Source organism: Diabrotica virgifera, chromosome 8, assembly GCF_917563875.1.
Source record: "Diabrotica virgifera virgifera chromosome 8, PGI_DIABVI_V3a".
In the NCBI taxonomy this organism is placed as follows: domain Eukaryota; kingdom Metazoa; phylum Arthropoda; class Insecta; order Coleoptera; family Chrysomelidae; genus Diabrotica; species Diabrotica virgifera.
Window position 1 is genome coordinate 189,200,157 of NC_065450.1, and position 14,766 is coordinate 189,214,922.

At 33.0% G+C, this 14,766-nt stretch overlaps 1 protein-coding gene across 1 annotated transcript in view; it reads right to left on the reverse strand.

Annotated features, from left to right (window-relative positions):
* The window catches only part of LOC114334749 (uncharacterized), a 401,766-nt gene that overhangs the window by 87,722 nt on the left and 299,278 nt on the right, over positions 1-14,766 (reverse strand). Inside the window, exon 2 of the mRNA XM_050659716.1 lies at positions 5,899-6,107. Within this exon, the coding sequence (XP_050515673.1) occupies positions 5,899-6,107 (209 nt within the window). The remainder of the gene's footprint in view (positions 1-5,898; positions 6,108-14,766) is intronic.

Consider the following 14,766-nt stretch of genomic DNA (forward strand, 5'->3'; position numbering starts at 1 on the left):
CCATGGATGTATGTACGTAGGATGTGAACTGTGAACACCAAAACTTCAACACGTTGCAAATGGCTCGACTTTGGTGTTAGGCACAACCATGCGATCATCATCATCATCATCATCCTCCAGTCCTTTGCGTCCACTGCTGGACATAGCCCTCCCTCATTTTTGTCCATTGTGCTCTATTTTGAACAGGTTACATCCAATTCCTTGACATTTTCTTGAGATCGTCAGTCCAATGAGTAGCTGGTCTTCCTCTACTTCTTTTGTCTAATCTCAGCCTTCACTCAAGTAATCTCTTCGTCCACCTCTCATCACTGATTCTTGCAACGTATCCGGTTAAGTTCCATTTCAGGGTGGCAATTCGGGAAATTACATCGGTAACTCCTGTTCTTCGTCTTAAGTCTTCATTTCTAACTCGGTCACGAAGCTATATACTCAGCATTGACCTTTCCATTTTTCTCTGGGCTATTTGCAGCATTTTAGAAGTTGTAGCTGTCAACGTCAAAGTTTCGGCACCATAAGTCATCACAAGCAACACACATTGATCAAATGTTTTACGTTTTAAATAAATTGGTAATCGCTTTTAAAGATGTCTTTGAGTTTTCCATAGGCTGCCCATGCTAGGTTTATTCTTCTTCGTAATTCGCATGTTTGGTTGTTTCTTGCGATCTTTATTTAGTGTCCAAGGTATGTGTATTTTTCCACTAGCTCTACTTCGTTGTCCTCAATATTGATATTTCTAGTAGGTACTAGGTTTGTCATGAATTTTGTTTTGGAGATGTTCATTTTAAGACCTACACTGGTACACACTAACTGAAGTTCACGTAGCATTGTACATATCTCCTGGAGATTGCCAGAGAATAAAGCTATGTCGTCTGCGAATTTCAAATTTGTTAATCTTCTACCGTCATCATCGATATGCTATCAGCAATCTGGAAACCGTAAACCGTCAAAAAGTAAACAATTCACTGAAGAGAAAGATCGTTCAAGACATCTTTAAGAAGCCCATGAAACGCCTTTATAAAAAATTTAACGGTTCTCAGGTTCTTCTAGTTAAAACCGATGTCCCGTAGGACCACCTGGTGTTCGTTGGAGTGTTGGAGCTGAATATTTTAGTGGTTAGCTTGCATGGTTACCGTCTAGCGTGTAAGTGAGAGGTTAACTTCAAGTGCTATGCTTAACAAGTTACGACATTTATACAATACAGAGCTCGATAGGTAAATATTGATTGTCTCCATGGGCATTAGTTTGAGTGATTTTAAGCGCTTACATAGATTTTGCTCAATTCTACAAATTAATAATAGCAATATTGAAACAAATGAATTGGTTGAAAACAATTTAAAAAACACGAAAACACAAATACGAACTAGCTATATTCAGGCACAGAATTTCTGGAAATATGAGACTTTTTACGATTATGGACTATCTCTCTTCAATCCTGACCCCCCGAAGAGAGTGTAGTGGTCGACGTGATATCGTGTATTGTCCGTCTTCAAAGATCTCTGTCTTTGGTCATTTCTTTTAACTCATGCATAGGTCTTTTTCATATTCCTGTAATTTGATCGATCCATCTTGTTGGGGATCTTCCTCGTGATCTTCGGCCTTCCACCTTTGCTTGTATAATGAGTCTTTCCATGTTTTCTGTGTTTGATCTCATAACATGTCCAAAGTATTTTAATTGTTGGAGAAGGACTTTACTGGAGGGTCGTTGGTTAACGTTTAGCTCTCTTAAAATTGAATTAATTGTTCTATGGTCGGTCCAATGAATTCGTAGGCTTCGTCTCCAACAGAACATTTCAGTGGTGTCTAATCAGTCCAAGATTCACATCCGTAGGTCAGTATTGGGAATATCAAGCAGTTGATCAACCTCATCTTTAGCGCCCTTGAAATTTGACAGTCCTTTTGCTAGATCACATCTACGTTTAATTTCTTCCTGTAGTGACCCTGTGTTTGTGATTAATGATCCCAGATAAAAGTATGAGCTCACAACCTCAAACCGATCAATTGTGGTTATGTGTGGATGATTGTTATGTAGTTTATCCACTATCATGATCTATGTCTTTAATATGTTTAATTGCAGACCAAATATTTGACTTTCGTTTTCAACCAGACGTATAAGAGCAATCAGCTCTGCTTGACTATTTGCAAGAAGGGCCGTGTCATCTGCGAAACGTAGGTTGTTTATTTTATGACCATTTATTAAGATGCATTTTTCCCATCCTTCAAGTGCTCTTCTCATAACATGCTCTCCATATATATTGAATAATTGTGGAGATAGTATACATCCCTGTCTGACACCCCGTTCTGGATGAAATTCGTTTGAAAGTGTGCCAAGCACTTTAACTGATCCAGTAGTGTGTTCGTATAGTTCAGTTATAAGCGAAATAAGGTATTGGGGTGTTGGGAATACTTCTTTTAGTATTCGCCATAAGTGTCTCCACCTGATCCTGTCGAACGCCTTACGGTAATCTATAAAGCATATGTACAGTGGAATATTGAATTCCCTAGATTTTTCGATTATCTGTCTTATATTCACCAGATGTTCTCGAGTACCTCTACCTTTGGTAAATCCAGTTTGCTCTTGTGGAATTTCTCTTTGAAGGAAAGTTTTTAGTCTCTCATTGATTATATGTAGCATTATTTTACTGGCATGTAATATAAGAGAAATAGTTCTATAATTGTCGCATTTATGGAAGCTGCCTTTTTTTATGAATTGTCGTTATTGTAGATTTTGTAAAGTCTTCAGGCAAGTGTTTGGAATGCCATATTTGGTTACAGAGTAGATGAAGTAATTTTAAGCCAGTTTCTTCTGTGGCTTTGAGCATTTCGGCTGTTATCATATCTGAACCTGGTGCTTTATTATATTTGAGCTTACTGATCGCGAGTCTTACTTCATTTTCAAGTATATCAGGTTCTTCTTCCACCTCGTCAGAGATTTGGTTAACAGATTCTTGGTGTTGATCATCGACTGGAATGCGGGAATGGAAATATATTAAAGAAGTATCCCAATCTATGCCGACGATGCCAGATTGGGAGCAGACGAATTGGCTCTAGTCTTCTATGAATAAAGGGGTTTGCGCGAATGGCCCCCCATCGTTGGCAGGCGATTGATTTTGTTGGGGTGGCTAGTTATAAGATTTTCCATCATTCTTTAAATTCGTACACCTATTGGCAGCAAACTTATTTCAAATTAGTTTGATGATAGTTTTGCGTCTTGCTTATACTTGATCATATCGTCGTAGAAGACGCTAGCTACCGAAATGTTAAGTGAAGGGGGAAACACGCGAGCCAGCCTCGACTGAGGCTGGCTCACGTGCCAACTTCCTAGATTTTCGGAAACATCGAGGCGGAGCTCGCGAGGCAAGTTAGTCATCATTTCCCTCAAACAATTCAAGATGGACAGTCGTGTTGCTGCAGCAGCTGTCTTACTATCGATTTATTGTTTAAATAAAAGGAAACAGACATAAAAAGGCAAGACGCATGTGGATCAAAAGACTTTATGGACGCCGCAAAGAATACGGAAGTAAATTACTAAGGGACATTTATTGTGATAATTCTGTGCATAGTTTTACACGGTTGAACAAACCAGAATTTGAAAATCTGTGTTCATTATAATCTGAGAAAATAAGAAATCGCAACACAAATTATAGGGAAGTCATTACTGAAACAGAACGCGTACTAATTACTCTACGATTTTTAGCAACCGAAGATTCTTACACCAGCTTGCAATACTTCTCTCTGCTTTTCTATCGCTCTTACGAACCTAGCAAGGATTCCATTTTCTTCTTTAAATCACCAACAAGACACTTCATTTCCACCGAAATTAGCCTACACACATCTTCCCGCTGACTTTTATTTAACTATTTGGGATGCGTACGAGCCCATAGCAACGTGTGTGAACCATATAATTTGATTAAGGTAATCGAATCTTCTTGAGAATTCATATTCCCGATCAAATTAGCACAACTAAAGCTTATGCCTCAGAGAAGTTGCTTATGCAACTAGAGAAGTTTTGTAAATACTTATCTTATGAATAAAATTTTAATAACAATACAAATACCCAACACTTGGAACGAAGCAGTAACACTGTTACTATTTAAGAAAGGAGATAAAAATTCTAAAGAATTACAGACCCCTAACTTTACTTAATGTACAAACTATTAACCAAGATATTAACAAACACATTAACAACTAAATTAGATGGATACCAGGCAAGAGAACAAGCCGGATTTAGAAAAAACTTCAGTACAAGTGACCACCTTTTAACGATGAAGATATTAATCGGAAAAGCTAACGAATATCATATCCCGCTATACATGACGTTTATTGACTTCGAAAAAGCATTTGATAGTGTGGAACACTAGGCAGTAAAGAATTCCCTACAAAACAGCAGAATAGACTACAGATATACCGACTTAATTACAAATATATACAATAAGGCAACAACAACTATTAAGCTAATGAAACGAACGGAGCCTATTAAAATAAACCGAGGAGTAAGAGAAGGACATACCATCTCGCCGAAGCTATTCAACCAAGCGCTAGAAGATGTGTTCAAACAACTACGCTGAGATGGCTTGGGTATAAACATAAACGGGCAATATCTGAATCACTTACGATATGCTGATGATATTGTATTAATAACAGAAAGAAGTGAAGAACTACAAAGAATGATGAAAGAACTAGATAGCGAATCGACAAAGATAGGACTGAAGATGAATTACAGTAAAACAAAAACCATGACCAATCAACAAGCAGAACTAATAATTACAGTGGCACAAACAAGAATAGAACAAGTAAAAGATTATTTTGTATATCAAGGACAAATCCCTAGATTAAATAAAGAAAATCAGACCGAAGAAATAAAGAGAAGAATAAGATTGGCCTGGACATCATTCGGGAAACTGTCTTATAGTCTAAGGAACAGAAATTACCCGCAATATCTAGAAACAAGAGTCTTTAATCAATGTATACTCCTTCTTCTAATATATGGCTCTCAGGCATGGGCGTTTACAAAAGAAAATATGGAAAAAATAGCAAAGACAGAAAGATCCATGGAAAGACAAATGCTGAAGATTAAACTATCAGACAGGAAAAGAAACGAATGAATCCGTAACAAAACAAAAGTGAAAGATATCTCAACCAAGTTGCAATGCTTAAATGGAAGTTCGCCGAGCACACACTACGGCAGAAGGATAAATGATGGACTAAGACGATTATATATTGGAGACCGTAGAACCACAACCGAAAAAGAGAAAGGCCACAAATGCGATGGTCAGATGACATGAAGAAGCACACTGGGTCAAAATGGATACAAATTGCCCAAGATAGAGAGGCATGGAAGAAGGAATAGGAGACCTATATCCAAGGATGGATGTTTAGAGCTGATTAGATAGATAGAAAGCTTATGCCTCGCAATCAAGCAATACACTTCCGTCCACACTGAACGAACAACGCATACTGAGGCGCTGAGACGCCTTTGAGCACATGTATTTTACCGACACCGACCGGCTCGGCTCCGAGGCATGTTCGCCCGAGGCAGCGTGCGCCAGCACAACCCCGAGGCACGTCCACACAGACCGAGCATTTGGCTTGCGTTGCGAGGCGGCCTCGCCTGAGCGTGCGGCCGTTGGAGACGCGGCTATTGAAGAGATAAGCCGTTGAAGGTATTTATAAGAAACCCCTGAAACTTGCTGTATGTATAAACAGCTCGCAGAGCGAACCATGACCCATCAGAGCAATGCTCTCTGCATAGCATAGAGTTTAGGTGGGCGACGACAGCGTTTCTCATCAGCCACTGTTCACTCCGAGAGCTGTACATATACCTAATAACATATGTATATTAAATTCTTCTATTTTCGTGCAATTAAATAAAACAACAGAATATGTAACTTTGTAACTTACATCAATATTCGCTCCATTAAAAGGAAACTTCTTAATACTAGGGTGCTCTTTGGGCGTATATCTATAGAACTCATGTGTCCCCCTGTAGTATTTTACTGTATATAGAGGCTCTCCTTGTAAATTATAGCTACAACTTAACTTTGTCGTACCGCCATGCTCAACAACGTTTGGCTCTATATCCAGGACTATCTCTTTCAAGCAGAATATTTCTGTAAAAGAAAAAAAGACATTTAAAATATTTTTCAATTACCACATTATATTGCAGTAGATAGAAGATTTAGAAAGAACCTCACATCTGTCAAGACCTATCCGGGAAACCACGTTCCACTGGTGGGAATACTCCTAATAAACAGAAGGAAAGTCTAACTGATTTCGACAGAATATATATATTAAAATAAATAAAATATTAAAATAAACAAAATAAATATATACAAAATATCTTTTAAAAACAGAGTATACTAACAGCATAGAAAGACTACCGAAAAAAGTTAGTTTTATATTTAAGCTAATAGTTTCCGTGATAACATTTTGTATATTCAACTATTTATAATGGGAAATAAGCCACAATTTTACCAAAAAAAGATTTTATTAACGTTTCGTTGAGATTTTCGTAAGAGTTTCGTTGTATTATATTCATTATATTCCTTTGAAAAATCATCAAAATATTTATATTTATATACACCTCCGTTATTTAGGTCATCAATAGGGAGCGGATTTATATGCGATCAATTTTGATAAAATATGCGCATATATGTATATGCGGTAAAAAATTACGAAATATGCGCAAGATATGCACAAAAATTCAAAAAATGCGCATTTCGAGAAACCACAAATTTTCTGTTCTACTCTATTCTAGGGGGTTCTTTTATAGGGGGCGGCAATCTTATTTATTATCTTTCAAATAAAATCATTTTTTTATATATGCAATTTATTCACAGTTTTTACAAAAACTGCTACCAATAGTTACCTATTTAAAATAAAACAACGATATCACTATAAATTTATCTTCGATTATAATTCACTACAATGTGTTCTTCCAAATTCTTTACGAGGAAACATATTCTTTGATCAGATAAAATATTCTTTTTTTTTAGAAGCGTGCAAAAATGTCTACTTTCGCGCACACGTTTTAGTTTAGAAAGTTTTACTTTTCCGCACGCGTTTTACTTTTCCGCACGTGTGTTAATTTAGATATGTTAATATGGCCTTAAAGTAATTATAATCCATGCAATAAACTAATATTTAGATATTATTTACTAATTTATTTCAAATATATCTTATTGTGTTCATGTTTTAATGAAATTAACGCGAGAATTCGATGAAATAAAATAATTTTGACATAATATTCCAAAGTCAAATCAGTAGACAATAACAGTGGTTTTGAATCGTCGTCAGGGAAACCAAGATCGTCGTCATACTAACCAATTATGCTGAAAGTTTGGTTCTGACAACCTTGTCAAAGAATTAATTTGTGTATGTATTTTCATATTAATTAAATTAATTGATTAAGATTTGGTCATTTTTTAAAGACTCGTAGAAAAAATATTGTTCCTAACGCTTGCAGAAAGTCTCTTTTCCGCACTCGACTGCTTGCCGAACTCCCGCTTTGCGTCGTTCGGCAAACTGCAGTCGCGTGCGGAAAAGTATGACTTTCTGCACTTGTTAGGAAAATAACTATATAACTTGAAAAACTCCTTTCAACATCAATAGAAGTAATTGGGACGTATTTAAAATAACTTGTTAATTTCCGATAGAAAATCGTAAAACTATGGTTAAAGGTGTAAATTCTCTTAACAATAGAGGATTTAAAAAATTACCAGAATTATAGGTACCTACTAAATATAAAAGTAAACAAAATTTGGATTTCCAAACCATCCATCATCACTTTAACATCCTACAATCATTTTATAACGGCGTAATATAAGCACAATAAATACTTTGTGTAAAGATCGGGTATTTTCTAAGAAAAAATGAAAGGCAGGGAATGAGCCGTCTCTCTTCAGGTAGTTCTCGAATTAATAGATACGACAGCCTGTAAAAATTTAAATTTTTTTTGACTTAAATGTTTTTAAATAGGCACAAAATATGCATGTTTCTTTAAAAATATGCAAAATTTAGTAAAGTTCTCAGATATGAGAAATATGCATGCAATATGCATTTAGCACAAAATCCGCTCCCTAGTCATCAATAATAAGTTAGGCACTATTATTTGGTTTCTTAGTTAAAACTAGTTTTACTAGTCTAGACTGACTAGACTTAGTTTTATCCAAACTCTTGTTCATACTCGTATTTAAGCCCTAATGTGAACTTGCCGTCTGAACTTTTTGGACTATTCTCTATTTTCTAATCCTTCTCCTTTTTGGAATATTTATGTATTAGTAGCTTTCTCTTCTTGGAGTCCACTCTTTCGTTTTATTGACTTCACTTTATATTATAATTTTGTAATCGTCCAAATTTTTACTATCTCTCTGATTTTTTGTGTTTTACTTATATAATAATAATTTTATTTGATGATTTTTGAATTCTTTTTTTATTTATTATCTCTCTGACCTTATTTTTCCATGTAGAAATTTATAAGTAGATTTAAAAAATAACAAGCTAACAATGCGAGCATTATCATAACGAAAACTTTGTTTATTTACGTATTTAAATTCATAATTTGCTCTTATGAAAAGTTAATGAGAATTAAAGTTTACGTTTTAATGTACAATTATATCATTCTAATTTAAATGTTGTGAACTATAAAGGTACTTTACTCTTGATCGAAATTCATATTTTTTATATACCTCGTATAAAATTGAAAACATTTGATATATGGTGGTTGCATTTTAGATCTTACACGATGAAGAGCTTTTTATGAAGAATAACTTTTCTTCGTTAAATTAAAAATAAAAGGGGTATAAATGAAAATGATGATGGTATCCGTAATTGAGAAAAGTCTTCAAATATTTTTTTTCATTTGAAGCATGTAATTGCATATATCAGAACATAATTTTCTATTCCAAACAACATTTCATAATAACAATTTTCAATATTGTGAAATAAATAAAGATAATTTACTCTTTAACGAAATTCATATTTTTTGACATACCTCGTATACTATAGATACAATTTGATATCTGATGGTTGAATCTTATGTTTTAGACCATGAAGAACTTTTTATGAAGAATAACTTTTTTTTCGTAAAATTAAAAATAAAAAGTTTGCCATAATATATGTGCAACATAAGTGACACCCTGTATATAATATATACATAAATATCACTAGGTAGACAGTTTAAATAAAATAATAATCCGAAATACCCAAATATTGTTAAAAATACTCAAATTCATTAATTACAAACGTCACATAACAAGTACATTACTTCAAATAAAAAATGATATCAATGTTTTTTAATTTCAAAAATAATTTATATACAATATACAGGGTGGTCAAATGGTCAAACGTGATCGCGAACATCCATTAGTGGATTGCATAAGAAGAAGAAGAAGAAGATACAGGGTGTCCAGAAACTCTACCGACAAACGAAGACAGGAGATTCTTTAGATAATTTTAAGATAATTCAGCCCAATTCACCTAGTCCGAAAATGCTTCTTAAGGGAGCTAGAGCTCTTTGAAGATGGCGTCATGAAATTAGTTTTTCTTAAATACCTCTAGAACGCTTCTATTTAGAAAAACGAAAATTGCTATGCACATTTACTTTTCAGAGATGAAAAGATTCCATCCATTGTAAATTTCTAGTACCGGTCATAGGCGTCCGTTTTGGGTAGAGCAACGGGTATTTTATCGCATAACTCTTTTGTCCTTAACTTTTATGCATTTCTGACACCGGATTATTAAATTGTGAGGTATTCTAGTACTTAAAGGTACTCTTGTTTTAAGTCGGTAGGACACACCGTTTTCTAGAAAAATCGATTTGAAAGTTTTTCGTTTTTGGAATTTGAAAAAAAATTGAAAGAACTTTTCAACAAAAAACGAAGTATTTTACCAACATAAAGTAAGAGTAACTTTTAGTACTAGAATACCTCATAATTTAATAATCTAGTGTCAAAAATGTTTAAAAATTCAAGACAAGAAAGGTATGCTATAAAATAACAGCTGATCTACCCAAAACGGACGCCTATGACCAGTACTAGAAATTCGCAATTAATGAAATCGATTTATCTCTGGAATATAAATAAATGTACCAGTTTTCGTCTTTCTAAACAGCTTTTTTTTTAATTTTTTTTTAATTCATAAAGCGAAAGATTTTCAAATCGATTAGATAACGGTGTGTCCTACCGATTTAAAACAGGAGTACCTTTTAATACTAGAATACTTCACAATTTAATAATCCAGTGTCAGAAATGCATAAAAGTTAAAGATAAAAAAGTTATGCGATAAAATAACCGTTGCCCTACCTAAAACGGACGCCTATGATCGGTACTAGAAATTTGCAATAGATGGATTAGATTTATATCTTGAAGATAAATACGCGCACCAATTTTTGTTTTTCTAAATAGAAGTATTCTGGAGGTATTTAAGAAAAACTAATTACAAGACGCCATCTTCAAAGAGCTCTAGCTCCCTTAGGAAGCATTTTCGGACTAAGTGAATTGGGTTAAATTATCTTAAAATTATCTGAAGAATCTCCTGTCTTCGTTTGTCGGTAGAGTTTCTGGACACCCTGTATAACCTGAATTTACAAATAAATTAATAGTATATTATGCAGCGAGCATATAATGATGGTCATTATGAAGCGAGTATGAGGGTTACGAAAAGTTTTCGTTGAAAATACAAAAGTATTGAAAATAAAATCATCTTTCGATGGCTTAGTGTGAAAACCTCGTATCTCATTTTTTTTCGAAAATGACATTTTGATGGTTTCAGTTTGAAAACCTTGTATCTCACGATTTACAACTGTTAGAAAAAATCCAAATACATCAGACTATTTTCTACAGCCGAAAAAAGAAACCACGTATATCAATTGCTCTCTTGATTTAGTGTGAATACCACGTATATTTATAACCAAGAAATTGGTACTTAATTTGGAGTGTTTGTTTAAGAAATTCGACTTAGAGAAATGTTTTTTTGTGAACAACAAAAGGTATTCCGGCATATAGAAACATTTTATAAACCTTAAATCAAAATATTTGTACCTACTGTATCAACCTAGTATTTGGAGGTGTGCAATAAGCTATGAAAAATGAAGACCTCGTAAATAATCAAAAACACAACCTCATTTTAGATGAAAAACACGTTTATCAAGATATACGAGGTTATCATAGTTACTTGGGCAAAGGCTCTATATACTGCAAGGATATTTACGTGTTTTTCATAGTTAATATTTGTATTTTCAATTTAATAGCAACATTTAACACTTTCAGCTCTGGGCCAAGATCAGATATTTTTCTCAATGTGCTCAAATTAAAATACATAACAGTAGTTTTTGTTTTTGGATTATATTATGCAGAAAATCAGCTTTTTGCCTCTCCTGTAAAATTGTAATTTAATGAGATACGAGGCTTTCACACTAAGGCATCGTTTTAAGATTATTGTCGACTTGGAAATTTGAAATTCAAATACAAAAATAGTTTTAATTCGAATTATCGTTTATGCCCATAAAATTTGACAGCTAACAATGTTTTTAAATTTGTTATTATAAATATGTAAATAAATTTTTCATTTTCATTAAATTATACAAAAACAAAACATGAGCACATACGGAAATACATATGTTTTTTTGAAATATGAAAAAGGGACAACGTCCTCGGGGACATTATATTATACACGTGTCTCTTTTTCAAACCCACGGAAACAATTTTATTACTGAAATGAGTCAATTTTTGATATTAAATCCATAACAAATTTCGACATTAATTTTAAATTCACGACAGAAAGTTATATTATATAACTTTATAATGAGTTTTGAGATAATTTGATATAGGTATATTTTTAATTAACAAATATAGATGGCGCTTATTTTATTTACTGGTAAAATTTTATTAAGGCTTATAGAGTCCAGAGAAATAAGGTAAAAGAGGACTCTGTTAATTAATAATAAACATACACTAAATTAATAAAAAATTAAGGTCAAAAATGGACAATTTTAAGAACTTCTGTTTTCCAGTAAAAAGTAATAGACCTGGATCCCGCGTACCATAAAAAAGTTGATTAGTAGCAAGCTGAAAATTTGTTATTAGCTTAACGGTGTCTAGTCGAACAAATTTTGATGTATGGAAACACTGTAACAGGGGAAGTTTTAATTGTGAAACAGTTTAAAAATTTGGTACGTCAGATTACGAAAACGTTCCATGTACTTTATCGTACAGAACTTCCAATTGATTTGTTACAATTTCATCAAACTCTCATGCAAAAATCAGACTGGGTTTATTACCAACCTGGCATTTTAATGAGTGGAACACGAATAGACCAGGGCGCATCTGTAAAAATATTAGTACATTTGGACGTTGAGAGGTGACTCAAATTTTTTTGCAGAAATTGCTTGAAAATAAATCAAATAATAATATTTAAGTTATCCTCCCTCTCAAAAAGGTCCGGAACATTGTTTAAATAATCAAAATGTCAAAAGATTAGGGAAAAAATTAGATTTTTTCTTCGTTTTTTGATTATAACTTTAAAAGTATTCATTTCCAAAAATGTTGTGCTAACATAAAAGTTGCGTAATTAAATTTCCTACAATACAGGATTGGCTTAAAATTTAAAAAATAGTCACCCTTGTTGCAAAATAGAAATAAATGCGAAAAAACCATACAAAAACCAGTATTCGCATTTTACGTTTTTCAAAAATTTATGCTACACTTAGGACCTTCATATTTCACCCAGAAAAACTTTATGATACAGTAAAACAATACAGTAAATTTCATTAAGATCGGTTTAATAGATTTTGCAAAATAAATTTTGCAATCCAGTTTTCGCAAAAAAATTCATTTTTTCAAAATGTTACAGGACTGAAAATAAAGCAGATAGCAAGTTGAAGCATTTTTTGCGTATAGAAGTGTACTGTACCTTTCATTTGCAATTTTGAAAAATTAAAATCGATTAACTACCACGGCGTCAGGAATTTTTTAAATAAACATTAATTATTGGTGCTACGCGCAGGACAGCGGATAGTTTGTTCTGATTTAGCATTCCAATGATCTTTGATAATGATTGATACATTTTAATTTTTATTACATTTCGATATAAATAAATAAATTTGTTTATTGCAAAAACACATACTCTATCCTTTGAAATAACACTTTGATTGGCAAAAACTTTCTTTGTTCATATATTTTAACTTAGAGAATAAAATTTTATTATTTTTAAACATATGCAATTGTTTAAACAATATTTCACAAACAATAGTGAAATTGGTTTGATTTTTGTGGAATTAAAATATTAAAATACAACAAAATATAGAGTAAGAAAATAATATATTAAATAAAGATTAGAAGAAATTTTGATGGAAATCAACTTGTGTGAATTGAACACCGCTGTCCTGCGTGTAGCACCAAAAATTAATGTTTATTAAAAATTTCCTGACGCCGTGGTAATTAATCGATTTTAATTTTGCAAATTGCAAATGAAAGGTACAGTACACTTCTATAATCAAAAAAAAATTCAACTTGCTGTCTGCTTTATATTCAGTCTTGCGATATTTAAAAAATGAATTTTTTTTGCGAAAGCTGGATTTCAAAATTTATTTTGCAAAATCTGTTCAATCGATCTTAATGAAATTTACGGTGTTGTTTAAGTATATCATAAAGTTTTTCTTGGTAAAATATGAAGGTCCGTAGTTGAGCATAAATGGTTGAGAAACGTAAAATGCGAATACTTGTTTTTGCATGGTTTTTTTCGCAATTATTGCTATTTTGCAACAAGGATGACTATTTTTTAAATTTTTAGCCAATTATATATTATAGAAAATTTAATTACGCAACTTTTATGTTAGTACAACTTTTCGCAGAAATGAATAGTTTTAAAGTTATAATCAAAGAACCAAAAAAAAAATCGATTTTTTCCTACATATTTTGACATTTTGATTATTTAAACAATGTTCCGGACCATTTTGAGTGGGAGGATAACTCAAATATTTTTATTTGAGTTATTTTAAAGCAATTTCTGCAAAAAAATTTGAGTCACCTCTCAACGTCCATCTCAAAACAGATGCGTCCTGGACTAGAAGAACATATCAAATGATAGGAATCATGTTGGTTAGTACAGTGGAACTTCGATAAGTCGGCCTCCGATAACCCGGAAGTCTGGCTAACCCGGACCGATTTTAGTCAGACAAAACAAGCATTTTTTCAGTTTGACTGAGTTTTGTACCAATAAATGAACAATACTGTATACAACTGTACGTAATTTATATGTACTGTGCATAATATGTATTTCATGTTTTTGCTACTATAATGGAGTTTATCTGTAATTATACCGTATTTTATTAATTTTTACCATATTCTCCCGCTAACCTGGATTTTCGATAACCCGGATCGGCCTCAGTCCCGATTAATCCGACTTATCGAGGTTCCACTGTAATAGCAGTCTAATTTTTGCATGAGAGTTAAATAAAATGGTAAAAAATCAATTTAATGTGCTGTCCGAAAAAATACATGGGACGTTTTCGTAATCTGACGTTCCAAATTTTTAAACTGCTCCACAATTAAAACTTCCCCTGTTCCAGTGTTCCCGTACATCAAAGTTTGTCCGACTAGACACCGTTAAGCTATTAACAAATGTTCAGCTTACTATAAATCAACATTTTTTATTACGTGGGATCGCATATGTTTGATGAAACAGGTTTAAAACTTTGAAATAGAGATTTTTAAATGCCATTTTTAAACGCTTTTATTTAGTTCAATCGTTTGCGTCAAATCTTTAGACGTT